Genomic DNA, 22348 nt, shown 5'->3' with positions numbered 1-22348 from the left:
GCGGCCCGCTGGCCCACCGCACACTCCCGGAGGAGCCGGCTGTGCCGCACCGCCGTGGAATGCCCAGGCCGCTCCGCTCCGGTCCCCGCTGCTCACTACCTCCGCCTGGTCGCTTTTCCTTCCCACCTTTGGTCACGAGTCGCAAGGAACTCACACACGAAGAGGCTCTGTGTCCCCTCTGCCAGGGCCCAAGGCCTTGGGCTGTGCCCGGGTCCCCCACTGTAACTCTGGCACGGGTCTGGCCCCCGGGAAGTACTCATGACCCGGTGCTTCAGTGAACCCTGCGGGTGGTGTGACCCTTTCCTTCTGGGCTTTTCTCCCACATGATGCCCCATGTGCCCAGCCCCAGGCCCAACTCTGGCTGCATTTCCGGACTAAGTCCTGAAGCTCACAGAAGTGCGTGAGAAGGGGAAAGCGCTGTCCCACGGGGAGCCAGCAGGAGGCTTCCCTGGCGCTCTCAAGCCTGTGGTCCAAGCCCGGCAGCACAAGGCCGGAGGCTTTGCTTTCTACCAAGAACCTCGAGCCTGCTGTGACCCAAGAGCTGAGCTCCAAGCTGCGGGCAGGAAGCACAGCCAGCAGCCAAGCAGGTGTGTTCGGTCTCCCAAGGACCGGCACTCAAGAGAACTGTTTCATTAACACGGGGTTGAAAATTTATGTTTCTGTTACTATCCAGGGGGGTCCCTACCGTGTTCCTAGCCCAGGGGCGCATGTTACAAAGCCTGTTGGGGGACATGCAGACACCCACGACGTCACAGGTCACTACAGCATTCCCACAGATGCCGAGCGCCATGCACGCACACCATCAACCAGCTGCCATCCCCAGCCCATCCACCACAGCGGCTCACTTTTCCTTCTTCAGTCCTGTCATATTTTGCCACAAGCCCGGGAAATTTTCAAACTGATATGTATAGATAAAGATGAGCACCAGCATCGTGTAAATGACCACCGACATCCAGAAGTACTTCAGGATCTTCCGCCACCACTCGTAGTGCACCTGCAAGTCCAACGTTGGAAAACAGGAGGAGAAGATGGTTATGGAAAACACTGGGTATCAGAAAATAAGGCCAGTCTTATGCTTTGATTTTTAATACTCTGTTCCTAATTCGGGTGGGTGAGTGTGGGTTAGAACCCTGGTTCTCCAGGCTGTTGCACAGGGCCATGAGGATTGAGCAGGAAACACAAGAGCCCTCATCCCGGAGGCAGCCAAGGAGGGACCCTGTGTCGTGAGCATCACTGCTCAGGGACAATGGCATCAACTTGGATCGAGCATGGCATTGTGTGGATAAAAACATGAACACAAGAGACGCCACTCTTCACCATGAGCTGTGGGCGCTCATCAGAGGACACATGCCCTGAGTTTGTAGAAGTATTCAGAAGTTGGTTCCTTTCTCTTGAGATGCTTTTATCCCCACGTATAACAGACTCCTGGTCACTCTCATGTTTGGTTTGCTGGTTCTCAGCCAAGAATACTTTACTGTTATTCCTGTTTCTATCATTGGATTCCTTTCTCATGTGGGGAAAGACTGTTTCTGCAAAGGACATAATAGTTTGTAAGTTTCAGCTAGTGACATGCTAACGTTCTTGGTGGGACACAGACAGAGATGTGTGTGCTTGCACAGGTGCATGGGCACACGGCACATGGTTTCCTGATCCCTGGCACCCCAGGAATGCTCTACTGTATAAGATCATCCATTTTCTGTTCAAAGATGTAATTCAATTATAACCAACTCTTTCTTTAATCAAGAATTTTGAAAAAAGTTATAAACTTTTTCCTAATTTCTAAAGAATCTATAATTTTGAAATGGAGAACAGGCTGACACTGCTCATGTTAGGATTCTCAGGGTGTAACGTCTGACTTTCATGATCACTCTCTAGGCTGCATTCATGGGAGCAGGGTAATGTGGACTCTCCGGGAAGGAAGCTCATGTGCATTCCTGGAACAGAGGTGAGAACTGGAATTTGGGCACAGTTTTGAGATTCCTACCTGGTACAAGGCCACACAGAACAGGAAGAGCACCATGTAGATGATCTTATACATGACAATCTTGCCCTCGAAGCTGACAAAGAAGAACATGCCGCCGCAGACATAGATCCAGTACTTGATGAACATGGCCACCACCAGGTTGCCCAGCACTTTCATGATGTCCTGGTCGTCTTCATCTTCCTCGGCCTCCTCCTCCTCCTTCCTTTTCTCCTGCTTCTCTTCTTTCACTCCCTCTTCTTCTTCCTTCTCTGTGGGCTCTCCTTCCACTTGCACATCTTGAAGTTCTTCATCTTTAAAACAGAAAGCGGTGACGTTATGCTTAGAAGGACACCTGACCAGAGCCACATGTGTTCTGTGCATGACGTCTGTGGGACACGGAGAGTCTGTTCTAGGTGTTTATATGTGACCTGGATGATTTTAGACTGTTCTATTAAATAATACAACATGCACAAATTATTCATAGACAATTTTCACAACTTTCCTGAAATGTAGTTTAAAAGCAAATACATTTAATAATATTTTATACTAATCTTTTCATAACCCTTTTTTCATTTCCAATATCTAGGATTCAGGATCTAGAAAAATAAATAGGTATCAAAAGCACAAATCAAAACAATGGCTCCAATTTCAAATTCTAATTGTTTCATGGCCCTAGACGATCCAAGCCTTGCCAGACTGTCACTGTGCTAACCAAGAGTATAAATTAAATCTAAAATTTATAAATTGTAACAGTCCTAACCAAGAGTATAAATTAAATCTAAAAAATAATTATAATTTAACTAAGTCTAAAGCATTCTTAGGTGTGAAAATGAAAAACATTTCCTCTTGCTTTAAAATATGCTGGTACACAGGACTCACTCTGTGTGTCACCCGGGCTGCCTACATTTGCTTCATTCATTCCATCAGCTCACTCACTCCTGAGTAAGAGGGCTGAAGATTAAGTGAGGGGGCCAGATCGACTGTTGATCTCCGTGAACCAGTCTTTACCAAAATAGACTGGTCAATCTAATCACTGTATTGATGTTCAAAGTCATGGGTAAGATTCAAATCGTAATGACTGACTTTTGTGGTTAAAAAGCGACCATATGAGACATCCTACTTGGCCTCTACCACCTTTCTCATGGCTCCTGGATGGAGGCACCAGCTCAGCGTGGGGGAGCACACAGTGTCCTTTCCAAAGAGGCTCCCTCCCGGACCTCACTAACGGCCCCTGTCCATTCTGCACACACCATTGGCCTGCTTCTTGGTGTGTTCGGGGTGGTTTGGGAGCAACCTATTCTCACTTTATCTGGTTGCAGGCCTAAAGCTATGGAGAAGGTGACAGAACCACTAACCTTCTTCCCTGTCCCTTCCATTTACTTTGGGGCGTATGATTTTCATAAAATGCAAGGATTTGGGTTAAAAGATTGGAGTGAATCCCTTGGTTCCAATACTCATTACAGTGCCCCCTTGGAAAAACCACTGAGCTGCTCCGGCCCTCACTTCCGCTTCGGTGGGAGTCACCTTCCCTCTCCTTTTCAGCGGGCCCTGCAAAGTGTAACCACTCCACACTGTAATCCTGTCCCTGACTGCCCTGAGTCCAAGTCCCTCTTCCTTCTAGGCTGAAGCACAGAACTTTGATGGTGCATTTTGGACTCTTTATAATCTTGCCCAGCACGAAAACATAAGGCTACACACTGTCTGCACTAATTTACCTTTTTCTTCATGTTCCTGACTTCCAATTTTGACTTCTGACAAAAGAGCTTCCTTTTCCCGAAGAGCTTTTTGCTCCGTGAGGTGCTGCCTCAGCAGGAGCCAAAAAGTGATAGTGAAGAGAATCTGGAATGAGAGAGAGAGAGAGCAACATAAGGATTATGCCCGACGTGCAGCCTGGCCTTGTCTCTATACAGACCTGGTCTCTCCACATCTTGGTGGGAGCACAGTCAACAAAACTTGTGTTTGAGACAGAGTCAGGCCCCTCTGGGTTGCCCTTGGCAGTGGCTGCTTCTCAGCTCCTTTGCTCAGGAGGCTGCAGGTGTTGGGCCAGGAGCACACTTTTTAGGGTACAGGCCCACGCGTTGTCCTCAGCTAATCTCTGTTCTCCAGGAATGCAGTGTCTACAGTGCAGGGAGGCCGCTGCTCTGTCTCTGGTCAGAGCCTTGATGAGATGTAAGTCATGTTTCACACAGTTGGCCTGCCTAAAGGGTAGGACTTAAGGGCTGTGGCTGAGCTCAGGGGTGCAGTGAGTTTTAGGATGTCCAAGGCCCTGGGTTCAATTCCCAGCACCAAAAAGAAAGAATATAATTCTATCGGTTTCAGTATATTCACAAGGTTGTGCCTCCATCACCACAATCTATTTTAAAATATTTTCCTCACTCTGAAAAGAATTTCCAGAACAGTAACCTCCTCCCTATCTTAGCTCTAGCCAATCGCCAATAAATTTTTTGTTGGCATAGATTTGCTTAAACTAGACAATTTAAGTAAATGGAATTATATAAAATATGCTATGTGTTCTTTTTCAACAGTATGCTTAGCATAATGTTTTTAAGATTCATTCACATGGTGGCATTTACAGCTTTTTGTTCCATTTTCTTACTAAATAATATTCCATTGTATGAACATAAGATTTTTATGTCCATTCACCAGTGATGGGCACAGAAGTTGTCAGAACTATTTTGTGGCTGTTGTTTAGTGACTCTGGAAAATGCTGCTATGAGTATTATGTGTGAGTTTTCCTGTGGACACATTTACATTTCTTTTGTGTATACAACCCCAGGACAGGAATTGGTGGCTGGATGGTTATTCCACCTTTAACATTTTGAGGAGCTGACAAACGCTGAATGTTTTCAAAGCTGCCATCCCACTTTACATTCCCACCAGCAGCACATGACAGATCCAACTTCCCTGGGCCTCAGGACATCTGTTATCTGTCCTTCTTGGTTCAGCCTGCCCAGGAGATGAGAAATGGCATCTCACTATGGTTCACTGTAGGTTTTTAATAAATATTTGTGGAACAAATGAAAAAAATTTAAAAAAGCAAATAAGTCATTTTCATGTTGGGTAACTGCCTATTTAACTATCTATAAATGTCTACTTATCTTCATCTTTCAACATAGCCCAGGGCCCATTAGGTGAAATGCCCAGGCCTAAAGAAATCAAGAACCACAATGCACTTGTGAAGATTTGGCATTAAAATTCTGCGAGTCACAGGAATCTGATGTGTATGCAGAGAAGTTGGGGGAATGAGGGCACGCAGGGATGTCTTTCTCAGGAAGACTTTTTTTTTTTGGTACCGGGAATCAAACTCAGGACCTTGCATTTGCCAGGCAGGAGCCTGTGCCACTGAGCTTTCTCCCCAGCATCTTGGGAAGATGAGTTAAGGCCAGGCTTTGAAAGTGACAGGTCACACAATTTGGTGGAGCCAGGAATGAGCCACCAGGACCCAGGAATGTGCCACAAGGCCAGACTCATTCATTCTGTCCCACTGACTGAGCCAGCACTCTGAGGGTAATCTGAGCTCAGTACTGTGCTTCTATGAATCTCACTGTGACAGAAATTCTAGGAGCAGGGAGATGTGTCATCATCATCTAGGACAGAACTTGGCACATGCTTTTGAGCTTCTGGGTACATTCAAATATAAATGCAGAACCTACTATCCCAGAATCCGGTTTTTAAAATAAGAAATAATATTTCCCACCGGTTATAGCACTGCTATTTTTAGGTTAGGTGGGAAGTATTCTACACTTAGCTGGATGCCTTTTCCATGTCTCTTTGACACTGCCTCAGGTTGGAATGGATTTACATGGTCGACAGGAAAAGAGTTTGAATCTAAGATTCTGGATTTCTCCTGTAGAGGGAGATGAACTCACCAGTTGTGTGTGTGTGAGTTTCTGTGTGTGAGGGAAATGATGGAGGGTGAAGGAAAGAAAAGCGTGTCAGATAAAGATTTGTAAATGAACATACGATGTGGGATTTTTGATAGAGTACAGTTTGGGGGAAGATGCAGAGGTGAGAACGGCATGTGAGCTTGGGTGAATGGATAGACGAATGAATAAATTAGTGAGTGAAATCTCCATGGTCTGTGAACACACAGCGTCTTTGTCATGGGTGCTCGCTATTAGGATTACATTGCCCCAGCTCAAAGGCCTTCAGTAAGAAACCTGCTAGAAGCACCGATCTTTGCCCTCTGCTGCCTTGGAGACAGGTGTCCAACAATCTTTCAGTGGCCTCTTGAGGAAAGGTGGACTCATGCTAGATCACTTCTCCTTCAGAGATACTAGTTTTTCTCTCTGGCTGGTGGAGAAACAATGTCAAGGCTCATTATACACTGCAATGCCTTTGTCGTGAAGCCCTCAATGCACAGGGCATGAGCTCAGAGCCTGCCACTTTGTTAGCAGGATGGGTAGTAAGTTGGGTCACCTCATCTTCCAAATAGAAACGGTTGAGGTATTCATGAGAATACATGGTAATGAACAGAGCATGACTTTCTAATGACAGATAAAGGCCTATCAGCAGATGAAGAAGAAAAATCAAAAACAAAGGTCAGAACTTAATGTTTGCTGCTAAAATGTCTTTAGGACAAGCCTAGAGAAAGCATGTTGTCAACAGCAAATGACGGCCTATAATAGCAATGTGGAACTAAGAGTCTCTTATACAGTGATAACCTATTGAGGAAAGATTTCATCTTCTAGCCCCTTGCTATATTTTACACTGCATTTTTCTATTTCACCTTGTATGCTCCTATTACCACATCGACGTACTACTCCACTATAATTTATACCAAAAATAACTTATACAAGTACAAAGCATTACCATTTTTAAGTAAAAGCTAAAAACATGGTGTAATATATGTTCAGGTTTAAATGACAGAGACCTGTAAGCAGTGTAAATTAGTTCTCCGTCTTAGGTACATTCATTTTCTGCAAAGCACTGACTATTTGGAACTTCTCGTTGAAAGGTTTTGCTTAATGCAACTACGCTGATGACTGTGGTTTTGTTTCATTGCTATTTATTTACCTTTGAGGCAAGTTCTCCTGGATCTTTCTTCTCTAGGAATCCCGGGACCTTCTTAATTTCTGGAAGTTCAAAACTCCAGATGTACTGCAACACCAACAGCAGATTTGCATAGACGACCATGAAGGGGGAGCTGATCATGGCATACTTCCTCCTGTTGCGGATCATCCACAGGGTGCAGGACCAGATAAGGAGCACAAAGGTCAGCCAGCTGTGGTAGGTGATGCTCCAAGCCTCAGGGGAGGGGAGGAGAGAAACAGCGTCAGGGTCAGTGTGGCGCAGCCTCCCCCTCTGGTACAAAGTTTCCTACAAAGGAAAGGCTCAGAAGAGAAAGGGAAGAGTTCCGTGGCAGTGGCTGAGCAACCTGGCCTGTGGCAGAGGATGAGAGAAGAGGGAAATTTGAGCTGCTGTGCACAGTGGCCTTCAACTTTCTAGGGACAGAGCCAGAAGCCAAGGGGCCCCACATTTGGATCCTCTTCCCGCCAGCCCATCTCTTCACCTTCACCCTGCTTTGTGGTCTTAAAGTCCAGGCTAAGGGAATCTTCCCTTCCTGTCCCCAAGCAGTCTGGGGTTATTTCTGAATTCATGAGTGTGAGCTGTAGCTGAGCTGAGAAATGATAAAACACTGAGAATCATGAGGTTAAGTGCACAGTCGGGCAGATGAGCCACAGTGGAGACCAGACTGCTTGTGTGAGGAGCTGTGTGTTAGGCACCCACGCATCCAACCCCACAGGCCAGTCGGCACAGCTGGGCTCAGCCTCTGTCCAGCAAGGGTGAGGACCAAAGGGCCAGGCATCCTTTGGACAAATGGCGCATTTTCTTCCATTCCCATTAAACTTTCAAAGAATCAGAAATGATCCTCAAATGGCAGCTAGCAGACAGTCTATGTCAGGGTCATGTATGCTGCTAACTCCAAGAAACCTGCTATATATTTCTGTAGTCTCTGATACCAGTTTTTGTGTATGGAAAGACATTTATGAACATTTCCTAGGTATGTTTGGAGCTAACTGAAATCAATCACATTCTTGAATATCAAGAATTACCAAGAGAGTTCTAAAGTCCAGAATGTTTTCCTGGTCTGTTTTGCTTCTGGGAAGCTAGACAGGAATGAAAGTGAAGGAGCCAGCAGAGAACAAACAAGTGTCTCTTTGAAGCAATTTGCACATCTGTCCTGAAACACTAGTAGCTTTTTAAGTGATGAGTTATTTGAAAGTGTTGGTTAAAAAACACACTTACAAACTGGAAATTAAAAAAACCCTGCTTTTCTTTTCTTTTTTTTTTTTTTTTTTGGTTTTTCTCCGGTACCGGCAACTGAACTCACGACCTTGCGCTTGCCAGGCAGACGCTTTTGCCGCTGAGCTAAATCCCCAGCCCCAAACCCTGCTTTTCTTAAAATAAAGTTAGTAACTGACAACTGAAATCATCTGAATTATTTTCATGAAAATATTATTCCTGGGCTGGGGATTTAGCTCAGTGGCAAAAGCGCCTGCCTGGCAAGCGCAAGGTCGTGAGTTCGGTTCCTGGTACCAGAGAAAAACCAAAACCAAAAAAAAAAGAAAATATCATTCCTTAGAAATAGTGTGTATCAAGCCAGGCATGGTGGTGCACGCCTGTAATCCTAGCACTCAGGAGGTTAAGGCGGGAGGATTGCCACAAATTTGAGGCCAGCCTGGACTGCATAGCGAGTTCAAGCCCAGCAGGAGCTACGTAGTGAGATTCTGTCTGAAAAAAACAAAACAAACAAAAACACCAAAAAAAGGAAACAAACAAATAGAAATAGTGTGTGTCAAAGGTTAGGCAATATCCAATATATCACAAATTTAGTGGATTTATATTAAATGATGTATTTAGTGCACTTATTTCGGTGTGAAATGCAGATACAACCTTGCCGTTTTGTGTAACTCAGTTCTGATCGTCAGGCTTTCGGAAGCCCAGGGGTTTCTCTCCCTTACTGCTCACGTGTGGGAGGGAAGCAAGGGATGAGGGTTACGGACAGCGCCCTGGCTGTGGAAGGGCCCAGCGTGGCCCAGCTGTGCGGCGGGCGTAGCATCTACAGACGCGGCTTCCAGTGCTCAGAGGCTGAGCTCAGCACCTTCCTGCTTCATATTTCTGGACGAATGCACAAATCGCTCTGGCAGACATGGCTCCTCATTGCTCAGTTTTGCTGTGAGGAGAGAACCCGCTGCACGGGCACCTCCTGGGAAGCACCTTGCATCACGGACCTTGTTGCTCCATTAGGACAACGGACCACCAGGAAGGGCGCATCTTGCAAGAAGGGCTGTCATTTTTACAACTGATTTTTTTCTACTAAGTAACAAAATGTGTTTCAGACCTGTTTTTGTTTTAGTTTTATTTCTTTAAGAAAAAGACCAAACTTACCAATATGAGAGGAAAGGTACACAGTGCAGAGCCTTTCACACACACAGCCTAAAGGTACGCAGAGCCTTTCTTGAGCTCAGACTCAGAAGTGCGCGTTACCTTTACTACAATAAGTGATCAGCACTGAACAGAGACTTGCAGCCTTTTTAGAGGAGGAACACGGGCAAGATCAGAAATTAATCAAGGCGCACAGAATGAATTCCACGTGATGAGCGGAACTGCCACCCTCAAAGGAGCACCTTGAACTCAAGGCGCCTCTGCTTCTGCTTCCTCCCTGGCAAGACAGGTGTGCTTGAGGAACGAATGCTGCACACCAGCTGCTTTATCCAGAGAGCAGACGGACTGAGGAGCTGGCGCAACTGTGTTTGGGGAATTTTCCCCTAGAGTTATAAAGTACTTCCAGATTTTAATCATTAAGGGTGTCCATGGGGTCTCACCTTTGACACAGAATTTGGAAGACCTGTGTTTTAAATGAGTTTTAGATTTCTCAAACTATAAATCAGATTTCTTGTGTTTTCAGGATAGAGAAAGACTGGAACTTTTGAATCTGTTTCTGAAGCCGCGATGGTGGAGATGGGGTTGGCAGAGCCAGGCAAGAGTATAAGCTCACGGGCACCGCAGCTGCCCTGCGACACCAGAGTCTCACGGTATCTCAGAAAACACGTGTTGGCCACACTCACCTCCCCAAAGAAATAAACGCACTACGTGCCAACCTCAGATTCCTTCAATACCTTCTAGAAAAGCTGCCCAACGTGTCTTCATAAGTTGGCAAAATAGGGGACAGTTGGATTTGATGAGCAACTCTGAGAAACACGCATTTATATTTAAAAAGAAGGCAAGCAGGGTCGGGGAGGACAGGATTCTGCCCTGTAGTACAAACACCCCGTGAAAAGCTAACAGAGCCTACCACAGTCTGCCAGGCCGTGGGGACACGAGGACCCTCATGCCGGCCTGGAGCCAGGCGCCCTGGGCACGGTGGCCCCACCTGGCAGAGCCCGGTACCTACCATCATGGCAATGAGGGCGCAGATGTAGCTCTGCTTCATGATGAAGTGGAACACCGACACCATGGCATGCACCCGGACGCTTCTCCTGTCCTCCTGGCTCCTCTCCTCTTCAGACTCTTCCTTCTCGCCCTCCTCGTCCTCTTTCTTTTCTAGATGGACAGATACTTTACATAACGACCACGGAGACGGGTGACATCCGCAGACGCCCCAAGCAGTGCAGCCCAGGTACCGTTTGGGCATGGCCTTTTAGTTCAGACTTGGAGAATTATTTCTACTTAATAAAATGGCTAGAATTCAAACGCAATCAGTGAGTCCTGCCCAGGTGACCGGGTACTGGGTGCCCATCCCTGGAAAAGTGCAGGAGGGAAGCTTCCACAGGAGAGGGCAGAGGGCCCCAGGGGAGCCCTGGAAGCTCTGCCCTCTGGCACTCAGGCCCTGGAGGCAAAGGGCTTCGTGCCACAGGCTGCTCCCCCACCGGCAAGACAGGGTGCCACCCAGTGCTCTGCTGTGAAAGACTGTGGCTTTGCCAGGGACACCACCTTCTAGCTATGCCTAAGACCAGCCAGCTGTGGGCTATGATTGCCCACCCGGTGTCAGGAACTGAGGTCTCCCATCACCAGCTTCCAGAAAGACAGCAAGGGCTACAGGGTAGGGGTAGGGGTGCATTTGATTCCATATCACGAGGGACTTCAAGCCGGGACCCAGCTGGTCATACCCAGGTTCCTAACCCAGAGCAACATGCGACATGATGTCTCGTAAGTCACCAGGTCAAATGTCCTCCTGATTTTCTTGTTCAGATTAACTGGGCTGCATGCAAAGCGTCTCAGCAGGGGGCTGCTAGCACCCTGAAGAGGAAGAATAAGTCACAGAAAAGCCAGTGACTGCTGAGCTACCCGCAGGGGCTTGGGGACCCTCGGCAGGGCAGGGCTGTGTCCCTCCGTCCAGCACCAGTGTCGGGAGCGAGGGTGTGCAAGGGAAGCGGGACCCCAGCAGCGTAGGACTGTAGGTCGGATGGGGCAGCAGCACTCTGTGTGTGATGCTCCTGTGTCTATGGGACCCACTCAGAGCAACTTTGCAGGTTTTGTTTTACTTTTGCAAGTTCAGTTTATGGTATAAGTGTACTTGGGTTGCCTTGGAGGTGCGCAAACATCCATGAGTTCTCACACAAGCAGCGTAAAGAGGAGGGCAACTCGGACCCTGAGCTCCCCTACCTGGGTGAGCTGGAACCTGGAATCCCTGCCTGCGGGCAGCACTGCGGGAGCTCACAGATGCCACTGGAGGTGGCGTGTGTGTGCATGTGGGTGTGCACGCGGCGTGTGTGCAGGGCAGGCTGGCCTTGATCCAACCTCACTGAGCATGCTGGCTGGCCTCACAGATCTGCTGTGCTGACAGATAGCAGGTAGTAGCACTGTGAGGGCAACCGCAGGAAGTACTGAGAAGCAGGAAGAACAGAATGCCAGGCTGGGCCGGGAAGGGATTACGCAGAGAGGTCTCAGAGGACACTTAATGTATCTCGGATGCAAATGAGGGATCTGCCTTCTCTCAAGCGTCTCTGTGGCTACCTGCACACATTCTGATTTTCCCTTTCCTCAGTATTCAGCTAATGCTGTCTTCATGAACTGCGGTACTCAGTGCCTGGGGGGAGGATAATAATGGGTGAATCGACCAGTGCCTTGCAGAGCTGAGGGACTCATGCTGCTGATGCCCACATTCTTCAAGCCATTCCAGAAATTTCTGTTTCCAGGTCAGGGCGGCAGCTTTTAAGATGTTGGCTACTAGTGATATTTATTTTTTTGAAGAATGCTGTGCAGACTGGAAACAAGTCTGTGGGTAAGATCTTAGGCCCGGGCCACCAATTTATCACCTGAATAGCTTTCCTCCAACACAATAAAGTGAGAGATGGAGTGTGAGTTTTGACCCTGTCCGCAGTTCTGGGGATGAACTCCGGGCCTTGCCCAGTCTGGGCAAGCACCTCACCACTGAGCCAGCCCCTCTTAATGAACCAAAAGGACTCATTCTCAAGAAAAGTCGTAAATTATCCAGAAGAGCAGAGATGATTGCTGTAGTACCAACAATAGACCAACAAACAGATATCGACCTAGATCTACACACACCTACCCATGTGGGTCTCACGCTAGTAAAAGTTTACATGTTTGAAACTTGTTTTTTTGAGACAGCTCTTGTTACGTAGTCCAGCCTGGACTTGGACTTGCTGTGTAGCCCAGGCTGGACTCAACTTGCAGCGATCCTCCTGCTTTAGCCTCTCGATTGCTGGGATGACAGGCGTGTGCTGCCACATCGAGCTAAAACATTTTGTTCTAAGCTGGCCCCCAGGGGCAACTTATTTTGTAGACAAGAAGGGAACACAAACAGCAACAGCCTGGTGCCACTAGGAGCCAGTGCTCAGACACGCTGAGCAGGAAGGCGAGATGCCTGTTGAAAAGTAATGAGCAGACTGAGCAAACAGCAAAAGAAAGAGCCAGCAGTGGGCCACGGTCACGACTGTGGCCCCAGCGCTGCGCTCCTCACCTGTGGACTCCTCTGAGGGCTCCCAGCGGTAGCGGGGCGTGGAGTAGAGGTCGGCCTTGGCAGGGCCGTTCTCCAGCGGCAGGCTCGGGTGGATGGTGTGGTAGTCCACGGGGTTGCCGTTCACCGTCACCAGCAGGCCCTGCGGCAGAGCAGGAGAGGACTGCTCAGCACAGCTTGGGGTGTCCACGTGGGTGCCTCCTCCTCCCCAGGCCCCGCGCCGCCCCACAGCCAGCAGCTGATGGCAGACTGATTTTTGTTGGCTATGCAAACCTTCCTGCAAGGTGAACTCTGTGTAGCCAATCTCTCTCCAAACCCTGTCTGCACAGAGTGGTGGCAGCACCATGCACACCTGGTCCTGTCACTCCTGCGGCAAACCACGTGATGAGGCCCTGTGGACCTTCCTGCCTGCCAGGGTGTGGGGCTTGGCTTAGACACCCTCTGGGGATCCATGCCCCTCCAGGCAGCACACCTGGGCTCCCTTCTGTCTCTCTGGCCCTATCAATGTCGAGCTAAACGCATACATATACACACGCACACATGCACGTGTGTATTCACACGCATGTGAGGCTTCTCGTCTAAATGATGCAATGATCAGCACGGCCACAGCACAAAATGCTCAAACAACAGCCCATGGATGCACCAGGCTTTCCGAAGTTTAAGTGTACTCCATACAGTTACACACAAGGTCACAGCATGAATCGGTGTTTTTAACAGCAATGAACCAGAAATAATTTCTGCAAGACGATAACCAAAAGCTCATGGCCATTTTACATGCATCCCTAAATAGACTCAGAGGCACTCACCCCATTTATAACTTTTAGTCACTTACGCATGCATAAATGATAGTTCTAAGGATATACTAACATCAGATGGTTTGTAGTCATCTTGGGTCATGGATAAAAGCTGCAAAAAGCAATGCGGAACAGCATGTTAGGAGGTGAGCTGAAAGCATTTCAGTGCTTCTGTGCATCTATGAAGTTCCCTCCGCACAGACCTGCTCTCTCTAGCTGGAGGAAGCCCAGAATGTTAACACTGCCATGCAAAACGTAAAGCGACAAATAATTGAGCTGTAAGATGCTGTTTACTGTGGCCACTTCCGGAGTTTGATGTTTATTTAGTTTTAACTATGACAGCAAATATGCAACCATGAACCATGTGGTTACAGAAGTTACTATTTTTTTAGGTGTTCTGTTTTAATGGAATAAGCCACTTGGTTTTACGTTGCTAGAACCCTTAGAGAAATCTGCAGAATTCTGAAAGTATTTTTCAAGAAAAGTCTCTTAGCAAAAAATAATTGATTTGTACTGAGGTTTGCAATTATTTTAAGATTTGCATATGCCCACAATAAAATAATTATTATAGGATGATGCTTTTAAGCTATAGTAGTGCCAAGTGTTTGGGGTGCCCTCAAATAACTATTAGCACAGCAAATAAGCCTGGGATATTCTGGAGTCTGGAAGGTCCCCAAGAATCTTTGTGGATGTGGAGTCTATCTACTAGTATCTGTCATACTAGTAGTTCACACTGAGGTGTTCAAAACTTATTTGTTAGTTCATTATTTATTATTTAAGATTACTTATTAGTTCATTAAAATTAGCTCATTATATATTAACATAAATAAATTCTAGAGATTTCTGTATTTTCAAAGAAAACCAAATTCTGAAGACTGTCACTGCCCACACTTGCGCAGGTCTGTTTAAGGTCCAGCTTAGGAGAAGGCACCTGGCCTCTCACATCTGTCTTGGCTGTGCTTTGCCACGAGAAGGTGCTCTGGCTGCGTCCACAGAGGACCCGGCCCCAGGGACAGGGTTGGAGGCGGAGGGGCACCTAAAGTCTGCCCAGTCATTACAGACAGTCTGCTCCAGGACTGCCCCGAACCCAGCTGCTGGGAGCCAGTCTGGGTCAGAGCTATAAGCTGCATAAGCAGCACAGGGAGTGTGTCCCTAGGAGATCACCGTCCTTGGAATGTGAGCCGCAGAGCGCACATTCCCCCTGCACATTAACCTTTGCTTATCTCTTGGGCTAGAGTGGACTGCTGGGCAGCATCCTGCCTGGCAGCAGTGACCTGCAAGTCATTACCTGCCTCCTACTCAGACCTGAACGGCCACGTTCTGCTCCCCTGTCCTGTAGCTAACCGTGGTGTAGGCAGGGACACGGGGGTCTGCTGCTCGCTGGGACCGTTGGCAGACTTTCTGTATGGGCCCCCACGTTGTCACACAGTATATTAAAAAGATGTGTACATCAAGGTAGAGATTGCAGAAAATTAACCTCAGCCTTGGTTAACCACGGGACAGGTTTCCACAGATGCAGCATGAGGCAACGTCCATGTACCCGACAGTGAGATTATCCAGGCCACGTGACAGGTTCTGCTGTACACTTGGCCATAGACCTGCAGAGCACGGTACCGTGCTGCGCAAGCTCATAACACAGCGATAAGCATCTGTGCATCTAAACACGGGAAAATGCAGGAGAAGGGCGACAGTGGTGCCCCTGCGTGGGGCCGGGCTGTGTGTGGAGCCTGTGGGGCTGGCGGCAGCTGGGGGTGAGTATGAGGGCAGGGAAAGCCCACAGGAGACTGGGCCTGCTGGGGCCTCGGGGAGCGCTGTTCACAGAGACGCTTGTTTTAAAAGCACGCTCATCTCCGCCAGCACTGGCACAAGCAGGAGAGTACTGCGCAGGGCTGCGGGGCGATGTGGTCGCGCCTCTGGGCGACGGGAAACTTTCAGCTCATTATGCTTCCTCCACTTGGGCGCTGTCCCTAGCCACAAGCCAGGCAGAGGGGCTGCTCCTTGATGGCTGGCTTGGGGAGGCCAGAGGATCCACCAAGGATAAAGGAGCATTTGTCCTCACGACATGGCCAGGCTAAGGCGTCCACACAACTGGATGGAGAGGAGCTCCAAGGGGCAAACAAACGATCCAGGGCCTTGTGAATTACGCTACGCGTCACCTCTGCTGCCCACTCAACAGAGGACATCCCACCCACACCTGATGGTGTATTTAAATACAGAGGGTTTTAAAAAAATAATCAGGAACGTTCCTCTTAGGACTAAGAGATGTCAGCAGAACGTGTGGACAGGAAGTGCTGTCCCGGCTGAGCCTGCTCAGCCCAACCTCTCTGCGACTCAGGAGCAGCCCACGGTGACCTGGACCTTGTAGGCCCGTACGCAGGGTAAAACACAAACACGGCAAAGCAGACAGGGCGGCCCGCCGTGGCTTACTTTCCTCTCGTCGGTGGGGTAGTGGGCCGCGTACCACAGGCTCCGCCGCCTCTCCGCCGAGTGGGGGTTGGGGCTGTCCCCCAGCGCGTGGTCCTCCTCCTTGGCCATCTCATCTGGCACCTGGAACACAGAGTCACAGCCACAGCTCTGCCTCCTGGAGCAGCCTGGGCGGGCGGGGGCCACCTTCACCCCACTGACCGCTTTTCAAAGCTAATGTATGCTCTGCATGGGACAGGAGCAACACAGTCTCAGCAGAGCCGAAACGCTGTCTTGGGCTCGGTACACACAAGGATGTGAACCGTCCCCTGATTCTCACGGAGCCTGTGCCCGGGTGTGAAACGGCCCCGTCTTGTCAGTGCGCTGTGCCCCGGGGTCTGCGCGTCAGGACAGTGGCGGCAGGACGTGCTCCTCATTCCCAGGGGGGAAGCCAAGAGGGGCTCTGCGCAGACGTCCAAGTTATGTCCACTGGACAGCTGGGGACATGCCTTCAGCAGCCGGGGCATCTCCCTGCTCAGTGACCTGGGGGTGAGGACGAGTGCCGTCTCCCCACTCTGCCGGGCCGGACCCCACAGACGAGAGCGGAGACACCCAGCCCCGTGCAAAAAGGCTTTGCACTGCCGAGTCTAACTCGAGGGGTCTGAGGCGGGTTAGAGCAGTCCAGGCCGAGCCACTTGGCATCTTAAGTGAATTCTGACCTAATGGTATCCTCAGCTCGTGATGGTTGGTTGGGAGGTGGCCCCACCAAAAGTCAAGGAGCATCGATAGGACATTCAGCTCCTGACAACAGCTGCTCTGCCTTTTTAAACACGTGTGATGGACCACTGCCTCCACGCCCACAGCTAGTGGCTGGCGTTTTGCATGAAATGTGCCAGGTTCCCCAAAAGTGCGATTTGGTCAGTGTTCTGTCTTCTGACACTGCCTCACCAGGAAAGTCCTCTGTCCCCACCCCCTTACGATGTGGACCCCTGAGGTGTGGCTACTAGGTGCCACAGCCTGCAGGGCTGCTATGCCACAACTTGTGTCTGCCTCCCCTGGCTTCTCAGACGGCCCGAGGTTTCGACCACAGAATACGCAGGAGCTGGGGTGAAGAGCAGAGGCTTCGCCAAGCCACCGCTTCATGAGACAGAGACCTGCGAGGGCCCATGGAACAGCACAGCAGGGCTGCCTTCCTCACAGCCACAGCACCCGGGTCTCCATAACGACAAGCTGTTATTCCAAACTGGTTTCCGCCACACATTTTAATTTCTTAAGAACATCATTTTATGGATGTATTTATATTCATATGTACAGTAAGTGATAAAATATATGGTGAGTGTTTAAATTGTTAAAACTTATTACAGTAAAAAGTTACTACACTGCCATTACTCTCCCTCAAAATACCCCCTCCCTTTGAAAACACTCATCCCACTGTTCTTGCTACTTTCTGAAGCAGTTCTCGAAGTCCTTTTGTCTTTGCAAGGTGTGATTTAAAGAATGACAGCAAACGCTGCTATTGACTACCGTCCCACAGATGGTAAACACATGACATAAACACAACAGTGCGTCCTCACCCGCCGCAGTCACCACACGTGGGGCTGTGTGACTTCTGGCTCCTCTCCAAACTCAAAATGGTCACGAAAGGGAAGGCAGCCAGGACAGTGCAACTAAAGACACTTACGAAAGAGGACTTCCGCGCTGCTGCAGAAAGTGGCTGGGATGATGGGATAAGTGTGTTCAAAGCAAGGGGGAGAATTCTGAGGAGGGTCCCTGGCAGTGTATCTTTTACTGTAGTACTTTCTAGAAATTTAAATTTTCACTGTATTTTTTAGTCACACTTCATGAGTTTGTAAAGGATGCAAACATAAAGACATTTTATAGGGTGTTACTGGCATAGTCAAATTTCACCAGAGAACTGGACAAATGTGACACAGGATGACAGATTCCTTCTGACCTTAGGGAATAGCCATGACCATATATGCATCCTCTGGGGCTCAGAGCAGGTGCCAACAGGCGGGAAGACAGACATATGGTGCCTCTGCCAGGGCCAGACAGAGACGTGCACCTCACCCACACACCCTCCACTGTGGTGGAGTCGGTGCCATCGACTTCTCCCAGGCTGCATTTCCCTGAGGAAGTGCAGGCTGGTTGCTGTGGGTGTGCTCAGCCACCCTTGGACGAGTACCTGTTGACTGACTGATGGAATGAATGTGTAGCTCTAGCATGGTCTGCGGATATGAGGAAAGGAGAGAGGAAAGAGCGAAACTGCTCCAGGCCTAGATGTGAGCGAGAAGGGGAGATGGACCGCAGGCGTTGGCTCAGCCCGGCTCTGAACTGCTTCCGCCCTGAGCGACGCCCCCCGCAGGTGGTAGGTGAGGCAGCTCTGGCCCAACTTGCTTGGAAGCAGAGTTTCTCACAGTCACGGGGAGAGGCAAGAGGACCCAGGAGAGAGGCCATACGCTCCACTCTCCCACAGAGGCACAGGGCTTCTAGTGCCTCCAGCAGGGGACAACCGCATCCCCACGGAGGCCCCTCCCACCATGTGGGCTGCAGGCACCAAGAGCTGGGCCACTGCAGCACCCTCAGGCTAGAGAAGGCTGCCAACGCCACCACGGGGTAAAAGGGGCTGCAGGGTCAGTAAGTTTGTGACTTCAAGAAAACGGGCCTCTGTAACTCCTCATTTTCCTCACCTGTGAGATGGAAACGACACTGGCTTTCCGGAGAGGGTGCCGTGAAGTTTGTAAACAGCACAGCATGTTACCCATACTTAGTAAATGCTCGGTAAAAAATGAACCCTCAACTCTCTTCCCTATCAGCGGTTTGTGGTGGCACCGAGGGGCACTCACATGGGAAGCCAGTCCTCCTCCTGACCGTTCTCTATCCACCTAACCTTCGGCAGCACCGGGCTCTGTGAGCAGACGCTGCAGCGACGCTGGGATGAGCCCTGCTCAGCAGGGCAGCAGGAGCAACGGGCAGTCCCCAGGGGACCCAGGTCACTGCAGACAAGACCACAGGCACCCCGGTCCCTTACTAGGGGCTCCTGGAGCCAGATGCGGATCAGCGTGGCCAGCGTGTAGTACATGACCAGCAGCAGGATGGGGTTGGCGTGGTGGTACCAGGACAGGTCTGGGTTGACGACGATCTTCCACGTACTGGAGCAGTCGGTTTGGATCACGGACTTGATACCAAACAACCTGTTTAAAAACAAAGCAAACTGCTAAGCTGCCAGTCTCCAAGAGAGTTGCTCCACCCTTGCCGAGATGCATAAGTATATCTTGAGATAATGCACAAAGACCTGTGTAATACACATGAATCTACAGTCTTGAAACATGCATGCACAATATATAAAAGTGATGTCCACATTCGAGGAATGATCTTCATACTGGCTCAAAAATCCAGCTAATGCTAAAGCCTTGCACACTTTTTAGAAATTTACATTTTGATTGCCATTTAGCTCTATTAAAACCCTGTATTAATGAAACGCCAAGTATGTGGTAACATGTTACCAAGTTCAACGAAATGAGCAAATATTTTGGTTTTGGCTGGACTTGGCATTAGCTATTCAGCTAGTGTTGACATTATGGGGCAAATATTGAAAGTGGACATAGTTCCACAATTCAACTGTAAAAGTCAAATGTTAATATATATTCTATATATATTATGTAGCATTTCTGTAAGATATAGTTATGTCAAATTTAACTTACGGGCACCTTAATTTTTTCAAAGCTTTGTAATTAATCATTTACTTTAAAAGATGACTATGAGGCTTGCTAAATTTTGAAACAATTTATCTTTTAATACTGTGTTCTACTGCAAATCAGAATGCTTTTGATTATATAGTGGGCAAATGTATAAAATATGATTTATTTAGAAATTCATTTTGATGTGCAGTTTTTCTCAGACAAGATGCTACTAAATGAATAAAACTTTTGTGTGCTAAATGTATTCTGTTGTTTGCATTTTCTATAAATGAACTTCCTTTCATTTTTATCTCACATTCTACATTCAGTTATGTTAAGGATTGGTGTTATAACCCCTCAATGTCACAACGGTTTTGTATCACAAAGTAACCACAGTGATACAACACAGATTTCAAAGTAAGCTAAAAAGAAATTGGGCTTCCTTCAATTGCATTAGAAAAAAATGCTAGAACTTGTTTTTACTATACAATTTTTTCCTTAAATCCAGGAATTTTTTTTTTTTTTGTAGTTAGCATCTGAAAGAAAAAGGTACTGAAATATCACACTGAATCTCATTAATACATACAGTTAACACGTTACTCTTAAGCAAAATAAAGTATATAAAGAAGAAAAATTCTTTAATACAAAAGAATCTGCTTAGAATAGTGAAATTTTCTGAACATATTCTTTACAGCCCTACACTGAAATGTAATTTCGGTTTAATTGCATAAAGGACATAGACTGAAAAGCTCGTGGAGTTAAAATCGGATGAGCCGGACAGGCTTTTCGGTTAATATATGTGGTCGGCTCTAGTTTCCAAGCTCTCACACCTGGCACCTCAACTAGAAATGACCTCATCCAGCTGCAGAGTTTATAAGTACCTGCTTCGCCCCGTCAGAAATTTAATGGTAACTTTCCACAGCTGTTTGTAAACTGATCCACGAATCCTGCCAAGGACTTCACATCGCCTCCACCCCTCACGCCTTCCCCATGGGCTCATAACTCACTCCCAACTGACTTTGCACATGTCCACATGCACATGGAGGGTCAGAGTGCTGCTGTGTAGCATCAGGTGAGAAATCTCACAGAAGTGTATAGAAGCCACACACTGCAAGGCCGCTGTCTCTCCCAAGGACGGTGCCTGGGGAACTCACTCCTCGTGACCCTGGCCAGAGGTGTTGTGACCCTCGCTGATGGGCATGGACACCAGGGGAGCACAGCATCCTGGGCAGTTGGTCCAGGAAGTTAGATGGGTGGAAGACAGAGGGAAACCTGAATAGGTGAGAGGTGACCAGGTTGTGGGACTGCGCTGGACAGCATTAGGCGGAACAGGAGGACAGAGACTCTGACCCCAACGCCTCCCTGGGCCGCGCATTCACTACACCCTGCGGTACCACAACTGCCAGCGCTTCTGTGGGGGCCTGGCCCAGCTTCACACTGACTGACCACAAAGGCCCTGGCTTTCCATCCCCATGTGTGGGTTCCACCAAACACACATCAAAAAGCATTTGGAAATACATCTGTACCTGTACTTCTTTCTGCACATGTTCTGACTCTTTTATTGGTCATTATGCCCTAAAGAATTCAGCAATGAGGCATCTGTGTGCTTGATGGATCAGTCACGAATGTGTTCGCTCTTCCCTTGTCCACTTCTGAGCCCAGGCCGCCTTGCTCCTTTGAGAACGTGTGGGTGTGTGTTAAGCGACTCGTTCTGGCTGGAAACTTGCTGGGGAAATCTAACAGCACTAGGGTTGGGGTGTGAGCATCTGGACAACGCAGGATAGTTTTCCAGACAATCTTACACTAAATGCTAAAGGTCTCGCCAACTCCAATATTTCCCCAAGGGAGGTTGAGGACGATCAGTCTGCAGTGGAGATAGATGGGCCCTTGGGGCACAGCCTGTCTTGCTGTGCCATCCTCTGCGGCCCGCCTTCCCGTCCACAGAAGAAGGCCACCTTCCTGCCTCTTCTGTCCAGTCCACCCCAGACCGTTGCTGCAGTTAGTATCTGGAGGCTGAGGCCTGGCTCGCTGCATCCCCTCCTCCTGCAGTACCTCCCTGGCCTGGAGCACGAGCCCAGGGCCCCCTGGGGAAGTGAAGCTGCAGCCTCAGCACTGGGTCTCACCTTCCTTCTCCCACAGTGAATGCGATCATGCAGACTCTAGGCTTCACCACAACAGCCAATCACCTTGGTCTTCCTGCCCTGAGCCAGGGCTCTTCTCACCTGTTGTGACTTTTCCGGGGTTGCCAACTGAAGAATGAGGAGTGCATGTGTCTGGTACCTCTACCCAGGCCCGGGCCACGCAGATCCAAGGAGCAGCCCAGCAGACTCAGACTTCCTGATATCTCAGCAATGCAGCCTCTGCCCCCAACCGATGAGCACACGGCCCCACAACCCTGCCTCCTTCAGACACAGGAGACCTTGGAGGGGCACTTCAGATGGAAACCATAGCATCCTGCCCACGGCCACCAAAAAGCCCGTGTCCATCTCAGTATGCAAATGCACTTAGTCTCCCTCTGAGAGTCACCAACATCGTAGGGCCAGGCAGGGCTTCCGACTCTTGATACCTCAGGACTGCAGCTCCT

At 48.8% G+C, this 22348-nt stretch overlaps 1 protein-coding gene across 3 annotated transcripts in view; it reads right to left on the bottom strand.

Moving 5' to 3' along the window:
• The window catches only part of Piezo2 (piezo-type mechanosensitive ion channel component 2), a gene marked incomplete at its 5' end in the record, with an annotated part of 338525 nt that overhangs the window by 88076 nt on the left and 228101 nt on the right, over positions 1 to 22348 (bottom strand). For 2 of the 3 annotated variants that reach the window (XM_013514699.1, XM_005372584.2), the window contains 9 exon segments: positions 846 to 994; positions 1985 to 2274; positions 3679 to 3802; positions 6980 to 7210; positions 10362 to 10510; positions 12891 to 13029; positions 13755 to 13793; positions 16109 to 16228; positions 19116 to 19278. In XM_013514699.1, coding sequence (XP_013370153.1) covers positions 846 to 994; positions 1985 to 2274; positions 3679 to 3802; positions 6980 to 7210; positions 10362 to 10510; positions 12891 to 13029; positions 13755 to 13793; positions 16109 to 16228; positions 19116 to 19278 — 1404 coding nt within the window. 3 annotated transcript variants of the gene reach the window in all.

Source organism: Chinchilla lanigera, unplaced genomic scaffold (assembly GCF_000276665.1).
Source record: "Chinchilla lanigera isolate Chin_1 unplaced genomic scaffold, ChiLan1.0 scaffold00001, whole genome shotgun sequence".
Taxonomy (NCBI): Eukaryota; Metazoa; Chordata; class Mammalia; order Rodentia; family Chinchillidae; genus Chinchilla; species Chinchilla lanigera.
Note: the sequence above shows the minus strand (reverse complement) of the source record. Positions and strands in the feature narration are given on the sequence as shown.